We start from the raw sequence: 9,901 nt of genomic DNA on the forward strand, positions 1-9,901 counted from the left end.
TTGTTCTGGAAGACTCGACAGTAAAACAATTATGCGTAACTCCTCATTTAGGCCAATTTAAACGGAAAATATGCCATCCAGGAATTAATATAGCTGGATATGTTTTGGCAGTTTCCCATTCGCTTTCCAAGCAATTTTTTGAACAACTGTACGTTTCGCACCGGACCACGAGGCTGGTGCACTTCTTTTAGCTTTCCCCATGCTTCTCACGAAGATTTACAATTTTTTATGTAGGCCAACTCCAATGTTTTTACACTTAATGTAATTGTCGCCAGTCTCTTTGATAAGCCCACTCATATTTGCCTTTAAGTTCCACGAAGTTTCTAGCTTTTAAAAATTCTTTCGATTTAACCGTGCCTGGGCCCATAACCTATTGAGCTGGTAAATCTTGAAATTGAAGGCTCCGAAGGTTCACATGAAGAGTTTATTTGCAACTAACTAAAAAAGAAGAAAACAATTGTCATACATTGTCGATGCTCCATCTTCGTAAGAGCGAGATGACACTAAAGTACATGCCAGCATTGCCAGAGTTCCATAAAAGCATTTTATTTTCTACATAATATTGTGTTTAGTTTGGTAAAAACAATCTTATAAGTTTGTTTTAAAAATAAATTGCTTTGCCCTCGCTTTTAAGGGAATATTTCCTCCTGAATTTGTCCTACGGAATTTTTTATGTACATACATGAGCAGCGAAGCCCTTGAAAGTTAACGTAGTGCCAACTCTTGCAATTAATGACCCTATAGTGAAATTAAGCTCCACATGCCTGACGGTCCGACTGGAATATAACAGATTAGGATACTCACCGCGATTTCTTAAAAATTTGCGTGCAAAAAGAACTTGGCGGTCAGCCCTGGTTCTATTTCAGAGTTCCAAATTTTGCCATAAAACAAGGGTGCTTTTTTATTTTTTTGTTTTTTTGTTCAAGTAAAAAACTATTATGATTGCTCAACAGTCGACCTAAACTAATATGTATCGTCTATTTCGATCTTCATCGCTGTAATGCCAGCGGTCAAAGTGATCTGTATAGCAAAAGTTTAGCTCTAGTCTAACGACTTTAAAACGAAACAAAAGCTTGAGTACCATTTGATTTATGGGACAAATTTGAAAGGTCACAAAATTAATTAAAAAAAAAAACTGTATTTGCAAAAAATATTGATATTTTCGTGATCGATGGGTCCAACATAAACAAAATTTTCCGTTAAGAGAGAGAGTTTTCGCTGTAAAATAGTGCTATTGGAAATACAAGCGATTTCAACAGTTGTGAAAGTATCTCTCCATAATTTAAAAAAGCAAAACAATTTTATGTTATTTAAAAACACATCCCAGAACACATGAATGTCCAAATTGCTTACTGCGGTAGTCCCTAACCTCCCCGACTTTAAATCATCCGTCTTATTGCCAATTTGTAAACAAGGCATCCGGTCACATAAATATAGCTTAGAAAAGTACATCAGAACTAAAGCCACCGACAAAGTACATGAATTTGATTAAACATTTTTCCAGAAAACGTATATTTAGAGACAATATTTGTAAAAATGCACCTTTGTAATGTTATGCTGGTATACAGTATGTATGCTTGCTTACAATTTTCCCACTTCGTGCAGATAAGCGCCAAGCAGTTTAGTCTAAAAAAAAAAACATAGGTTATCGAATTAAAGAGTGATATGCCTCGATTCTAGCTTACGCCTTCAATGTAGTTGTAGACATCGATTTTTTCATTTTGAGAGTGGGCGCCGTCGTCACATGCTCCCACTGGTACAAGGATCACATTTTTGCCGGTAGCTTCCTGCAATGTTATTGTTACTGGTATGGATCCCCCCTCACGAGTCATGTCTGGTTCTACATTAAAAACATGTTTTATGGCCTGTTTCGCAGCCTCATAATGGGGATGGTTTGGATCCTCAGTCCAGGGCTTGCCAGCTGAGAGCATGGTAACCTTCAATCACAAGCATTATAATATAGAGTAAAACGAAGATAAATTTAAAGCAAACCTTCATTTTGTTAGGCGAGCCTCGCTCTGTCCATTTGTCACTGAGGTATTTACTGACACACTCCTCAATGTGCTTTGGGTCCTGATCGGGCACTAGTCGAAGGGAGAACTTGCCAATCACTTTCTTTGGAATGACCGTCTTTGCGCCCGGCTCATGAAATGCTCCTTCGATTCCATGGATAGATAGGCTAGGATAGCGCCACCTGGCTTGAAGCAACCTGGTTTTGTCGCCATTATGCGGCAGCTGGTCAACACCAATGTCTTTCCTAAAGAAATTACAACTATTCATATAATTATTGCGTCGATAGAAATAAGAGATTAACTAACTTGAACTCAGAAACTTCGAAGTCAATGTTCTTGTACATTGCCTGCTCATTCTTTAGTTGGGGTGCAACCTGTAAAAATTGCGAAAAATTAAACCGTAAGAGTAGGCTTAAGTTACACCAAATACTTACATCACGGTAAACTCCGGGGATCAGGATTTTTGTGTCCTTGTCGACAAGAACACTAAGCAAGTGACATAGATCAGGCATAGCTTCGTGGACAGTTCCCCCGAAAACTCCACTGTGCAAGTCTTTGCTTGAGCATTCAACCTCCACTTGGAAGTATGCCAGTCCACGGAGCCCATATGTTAGGCAAGGGCGTCTCTTCCCTAGCCAGTAGTTGTCGGAAATGCAAACATAATCAACATCGGCAAGAAAATCGTCTTTGCGTCCCATTAACAAGTCATCAAGGCCTTCGCTGCCGCTTTCTTCCATCCCTTCAAAAACGAACTTCACGTTCAGAGGCAGCGGAATATTAAGCTTTATGTAAGCCTCGATCGCATGGATCCAGCACAGCACAGGACCCTTGTCATCGGACGCCCCGCGTCCAAACAACTTTCCATCTACCTCTGTGAGCTCAAAGGGATTTGTGTTCCACCCATCTTCCTTCAGAGCTGGCTGCACATCCAAATGACCGTATACCAAAACAGTTTTCTTAGAGGCGTCCTTGCCCAGAGTTCCGAGCAGAACCTTTGGCAAACGGATTGTCTGACCACTCGGCAAGGTCTGTTGACCCACATTCACCAGTTCTATTTCAGAGCCCAAGGTTCTGAGCCGATCTGCAGTCCACTCTACCATGCAATCAATCTCTCCTCGCTTTTCTGGCCAAGCCGAAACGGATTCAATTCCTACAACGGTTTTTAGGGCCTTTATGTAATCTTCTCTTTTTTCGTCCACAAAGCTGAAAAGCGACTTTAGTTTTATTGCTGACAAAAACAATGTTATTTCTTTTAAACTAGAAAAATATACGACTAAGCTCATGTGTTAGGAAATGGTGAATTGTCCAGTTGCTTGGCATAAACTAAAGCAAGAAAATTGTAGTCGAAATCGAAATATAAGTGAAAAGCGTGTGACCCAAATATCACATATGTCATGTCAACAAGACTATAAACGCATTAACAATAAATAAGGGATATTAAATAAATTAGTTTTAAGGACCAACAGTTTTCAAATAGCATTTAAGAGCAATTGCCACCATTCAAAAAAGCAGTCAAAACAAGAAAGGAAGTGAACTTCGGCAAACCGAAGTTTGTATTCCCTTGCAGTTATAAGAAATAATCAATGTTAGTAACACCGTGTTCATTTTTTAAGGAGTGTTGTAATGATTGTTCAGTAAAATATTGCAGAGTGTATATTAGAGAGCGTTTAATGATATCACGCATTCAAGGAGACGTTTCCGATAAACATAATGTATTTGTGTTCTTGATCAGCATCGCTAGACGAGAATTTTTTTGAAGCAACCATTTTACGATAAAAGTATTGTCAAATGAAAAGTAGCTGTTAAAGTAAGAAGAAGCAATGAAAAAATTAAACATTACGATGACAAAAATATAACAAAAACTTGGGCAAAAAATAAACAATCAATAGCTAAAAAATGTTCTAAAATCTCAAAAGCAAAAAAACAAACAAAAGCATGCCTGCATCTTAAGCATTTCTTTGATCTATTTTCCTAAACTTGAAGTTACGTTTAGAAATACAACGCTAAATTTAAAGTGTAATTTGAATTTATTTTTCTTAAACGATTTTAATTTATTTTAACATAACATCTCACACTAAAATAATGTTTTATTCATATGTTATTTGCCTGTTCAGCTTAAATATAGTGACCCCACCGCATAATTAAACAAGAAATTTTACAAGGTAAACTTTTATACAAAACAAGAAATTTTTAAGGATTATTGCTGACTTCAGTGAAATTGAAAAAAAAATTGGATTTTATTCTTTTTTTAGATCATTTCTTTGACATCTTTAACATATAGAGTAGTCAGATTTTTCATAAATCGAATCCGAAATTCTTAAAAATATAAAAAATTATATTCCCAATATTATAAAATATATCAAAAAGCCCCAAAGCTATAATTTGTTTCACATTAATTCCCACCAATTATCCGATCGTTCCTATGACAGCTATATGATATAGTAGTCCGAATTTAACAAAAATTTAATTCAAAATTCAGAAAAAATTAAAAAATTTTATTTTCAAGCTGATAAGCTTATATGTTAAAAAACACAAAAGATATAATTTTTATTTCATGTTTTCCTACTAATTTTCCGATCGTTCCTATGGCAGCTATATGATATAGTCGTCCTATTTTGATAAAATTTAATTCGAATTTCAAAACCTAATAAAAAATGTTATTTTCAAGCGTAGGAGGTTATAAGTTAAAAAAACACCGAAGATATAATTTTTTAATATTATTTTACCACTAATTTTCCCATTGTTCCTATTTTAATAAAATTTAATTCGAAATTCAGAACTAATTTAAAAATGTTATATCCAAGCTCAGAAAGATATATCTTAAAAAACACCGAAGATATAATTTTTTTTAAATTTATTCCCCGATAGTTTCTATGGGAGCTATACGATATAGTTGTCCGATCCGGCTGGATCCGACTTATATACTACCTGCAATAGAAAAAATACTTTTGGGAAAGTTTCAGCCCGATAGCTTTAAAACTGAGAGACTAGTTTGCGTAAAAACGGACGGACAGACGTTCATGGCTATATCGACTCGCCTTGTGACGCTGATCAAGAATATATATACTTTATGCGGTCGGAAACGTCTCCTTCACTGCGTTGCAAACTTCTGACTGAAATCATTATACCCTCTGCAAGGGTATTTTTAATTTTAATCATTATATATTTGATTTTTCTACTTGTTATAAAATACAATAATGCTATATTGTTTGTAACAAAATTAAGATCAATTAATTGAATTACTTATTGAGTCGGGACGATCCATTTAAGAAGGGGGAGGGTATCCAACCTGTGAAACCATGCCGCTTATGGCTTTTATAAACAATAATTTTAATCTATGCATTTGCCTTTGACTTTGCCTTAGGCTTTGAGTTCCGATCTTGGTTCTCCAGCTAAGTTAAACAAATCAAAATTAAAGTAATAATCCAACCCGTGAAACCAGGTTGTTTATGACTTTTTTAAACATTAATTTCAATCTCTGCATTCGCCTTTGTCTTTGCCTTTGGCTATAAGGTTCGAGGTCTGATCTTGGTTCCCCAGCTGAGTTAAACAAATGAAAGTAAACATCAGCTTCCGTTCGAAGCCCAATCAATTGCGCATTTTGCGTTTCAAACGTGCGCCAAATTGCATCGGTCAGCATATTTCATGAGATGCGACAGTTTCATCTTAAGATTTTTATCTAAACATAAATTCAAGTTCTAAAGTTTAAAAAGAAAAGCTCCTGGACGAGGTTCGTTGGATTTCATTTAAGATGGGAGAGGGCAGTCTCATTTTCTCCCGAACGGAGATCAGTAAAGTAACACCTAATTGTTTTGTGTTAATAATATTTTCAATAAATGTTTAACATTATAAAATATTTGAAAATAAAAAATATATTATTTTCTTAAAAATTTCCGGATGAAAATTAATTTGCATACGTTATCTACCTATATTTTTAGTTAGGTTTCATATTTTGTTTTTGAATTTTAACTCACTTAGACTTTTGCTCGCCATTCATAAGCGATTTCTTGGTATATGTGTGTGATCCAGCAAACTCCCCGAAGACAATCTATGTTCTTTTCCCACAAATCTATTAAAAATTTGGTAGCATCCTAGGACTTAGGCCTATTTTCTATTCGATGTGAAGAGACCCATTATGAAATAAAAGAGGTGGAATTTGTTCTCCCACTCTTCCTCATTAGAGGCGCATTAAACGGTATGTGAATGTAGAACATTCTAACATAGAATTTTTTTCAATTTAGCATATTAAGGTTTTTGACATGTCATAATCCTATATTTCGAGGATCATCTTCTTTTTGATCGGCCTAGTGCTATCACCTGTTAACGACTTCTAAAGACTTCTTGAAGAACATTTGCGTACTTTTCTACGCTTCAGTGTCCCAAAAAATTTTCATTTCTATCCATATACAGATGGGAATTATTTAATAGTAACAAATGACTGCTTTCTAACTCATGATAATGATTGCTTTCTAGCTCATGATAATGTATGATGTGCAAATGCTGTTCCCCGATGTAACTGATCAATACGATATGATTATGTTTGTGTCCATTGTTTTACTTAGCTCGCATAACCGCAGAACACTTCTGGCAGATCATTCCTACAGAAAAATCAGAAATATGACACAAATTTCGCTTAGTAGAAATATGGCTTTAGCTCCCTGCGTCCTTTTTTATACCCTTGCAGAGGGTATAATGATTTTAGTCAGAAGTTTGCAACGCAGTGAATGAGACGTTTCCGAATTTGAATTTCGAATTAAATTTTATCAAAATCGGACGACTATATCATATAGCTTCTATAGGAACAAACGTAAAATTAGTGGTAAAATAATATGAAAAAATTATATCTTCGCTGTTTTTTAACATTGGTTTTTTATAGGTGAGAAGTAAAATGAAACAAATTATAGCATATTATCTTATAATATTAAGAATACAACTTTTTATATTTTTAAGAATTTGGAATTCAATTTAATAAAGTTATTGTTCTTATGGCAGCAATAAGATGTAATTAAATATGAAATTCAGAACTTTCTATTTGTAAGCGTAGGAGGTTAACACACCGAATATGTAATTTTTAAAAAAAAGTTTACCGATTTTTTTTATGGGAGCTATACAATATAGTTGCAGTTATAAGAAATTATATTATATATTATATTATTATATACAAATTCCTAAGCATCTGTCATACATACATTCTACATTAGGTTAGGTCACACTTTTATTACACACAACATATAAACATCCCTGTTACTCTTAAGAAACACTATATTTGTCTCACTCCCTCATACTGTATACCCTCAACTTCTGTGAAATAGGCTAGGCCTGTACAAATCTGTACAATAAAGATCACTTTTTCTGCGACCACCTAACAAGAAACACCTAAAAAGTGCCATCTACAGTTAGTAACACCATATTACATTTTTAAAGAATATTGCTAACTTAGTTATAACAAAAAAATTTGTTTTAATTAATTATTGTATTAGTTCTCTGGCCGTTTCTTTGACAGCTATATGTTAGAGCCGTTTTATTAAATTTAATTTTAAATTCTAAAAATACAAAAAATATGTTCCCAATGCAAGATAATAAGTCAACAAACACCGAAGCTATAATTTGCTTTATATTGATTTCCCACCAATTTTCCAATTTTGATTAAATTAAATTCGAAATTCAGAACTAATTAAAAATTGTTATTGCCAAGACTAGGAGGTTATCACTGTGGACGGTAGTCCATGTATTGACGAGGCGCACCAGGGGGTGTGCGAAGGCGACTAATACATATATATACACGAAGAAATGAAAATCTACAGTTTCCGTAGTCCGATTGTTACGAGGTATACATCAAACGAAAGGTATTGCAAAAACTAAAAGGATTTTATACCAAGACTTTAACAAGCAATTGATTTGGGAGAGAGTTAGAAGTGTAAAAGTAAACATTTTAGAAATTAAATCCGTTGGAGCCGGTGGGGATTCATTAAAATCAAAGAACTTAGCAATAGGATATTGAATTGCAGCGTGCCGAATGTAAAAAACTTAGAAAGTGTATTTATTTAGTAGATTGTATATTACATTTTTGTCACAAAGGCTAATATTATAACTTTTGTTTCTTAATGGTGCGATCGTTAAAAATGTTAAAAAACACCAAAGGATATAATTATTTTTCCCACAAATTTTCCGATTGTTTCTATGGGAGCTATATGACATAGTCGTCCGATTTTTATAAAATTAAATTCAAAATTGAGAATTAACTGAAAAGTGTTATTTCCTAGCGTAGGAGGTTATGTGTTTAAAAAAAACCCCAAAAATATATTTTCCCACCAATTTTTAGATCGTTCTTATGGCAGTTATAAGATGTAATTAAATATGAAATTCAGAACTAATCTTTGTTTAAATTAAATAGTATTTCTATGCGTAGGAGGCTGACACACTGAATATGTAATTTATAAAAATGTTGTACCGATTATTTCTATACCATATAGTTGTCCTATCCAGCTGATTCCCAATTATATATCACCTGCAATAGAAAGAAGACTTTTGGACTTTGGACGACTTTTAGCCCGATAGATTAGACTAGTTTGCGTCGAAACGGACGAACAGACGGACGAAAGGGCAGACAGACGGACAAGGCTAGACCGACTCGTCTAGGTCGCTGATCACGAATATACATATATACTTTATAGGGTCGGAAACGTCTCCTTCTCTGCGTTGCAAACTTCTGACTGAAATCATAATACCTTCTGCAAGGGTCTAATAAAATCAGAATGAAAGGCAATTTTATATTATACAAGTACATATGTGTCCGACTATGGGGTGGAGCCACTGAATTTAAACCCTATTATAATAAAACCTTAAAAATCGGTCAACATGTGTGTGACGTGTACGCTGTAAACGCAAAGTCGATAAAAGAACATTTTGAGAACAATTAGATAGTCTTATCTACAAAAAAAAAATCGTAGTTTTACAACAGGTTTAGATTAGTGCACTTCCGTCGACAACTTAATTGCACTTAAACGTAGGCATATCGTTATGAAATAAAATATTGAAAATTTAGGGATCTCAAAAAGAAAACAAAGGTATACATTTGTATGTTTAAAACTACTAGAAGGAATGTGTTCAAATAGTGACGCACGCACTGAACAATCTCTGCGCCCCCACCCAATATAATCTATTCTACTTACGCAAATAACTGCTTGAGTTCATTGGGAAGCTCGGCCATCGTACTTCTAATTTAGTCCCTGCGTGATTGCTTCAATTAATTTAAATATGACTCAATATGGGCGCGCGCCTTTATAAATAACAAAAAGAATGGTAAATGTGACCATAACTGGTCGGCTAAAACATATCAATCGAAAGCGCTATGCATACTTATATCCTCTTTCCAACCATTTAGACAGCTTACTCGTACAGTTCCATCTACATAGCTTAAACGCTCAACCAGCACGAAGTCGACTGCGACATTGTAAATTACGTCGGCTGAGCAGCCAGCGACTCTGGCAGAGCCAAATGAGAGCCCCGCTCTTCTATATATTTGTTTTTTTATTTCAGTTAATAAATTCATCATTAAAAATTAATAAATAAATTTTTTAAAATTGATGTTGGTTGTTGTTTTACTGCAAGGCATGCGTCTCATTGACATTGATTAATAAACAAAACCAGTGACATGAAATATAAGTATATATGTATATACGATTCCCAGGTATGTTTCCCGCAGACCAATAGTTTTTAAACAGTGTAAATTAAATTAAAATAAAACTAATTTTTGTATATTAAATAAACAGGAATTCAAAATTGATTTGGAAAATATATGTTTTTATAGTAAAAAAAAGAAATAGTCCAAATTAATAAACATAAAGATAGTAATACAAAACTGTTAAAAAAGCTTAAAATCTTATTGA

General features: G+C 34.2%; 1 protein-coding gene across 1 annotated transcript; it reads right to left on the reverse strand.

Moving 5' to 3' along the window:
* Positions 1-1,483: 1,483 nt before the first annotated feature.
* Positions 1,484-9,338, reverse strand: LOC108030716 (cytosolic non-specific dipeptidase). The gene is made up of 6 exons (XM_017103757.2): positions 9,185-9,338; positions 2,447-3,215; positions 2,319-2,386; positions 1,993-2,257; positions 1,686-1,937; positions 1,484-1,626 (listed from the first exon to the last, which is right to left on the reverse strand). Exons 1-6 carry the CDS (start codon positions 9,220-9,222, stop codon positions 1,582-1,584), a joined length of 1,437 nt encoding a protein of 478 aa, XP_016959246.1. The 5' UTR covers positions 9,223-9,338; the 3' UTR covers positions 1,484-1,581.
* Positions 9,339-9,901: the final 563 nt, after the last annotated feature.

Source organism: Drosophila biarmipes, unplaced genomic scaffold (genome assembly GCF_025231255.1).
Source record: "Drosophila biarmipes strain raj3 unplaced genomic scaffold, RU_DBia_V1.1 ptg000009l, whole genome shotgun sequence".
NCBI lineage: Eukaryota > Metazoa > Arthropoda > Insecta > Diptera > Drosophilidae > Drosophila > Drosophila biarmipes.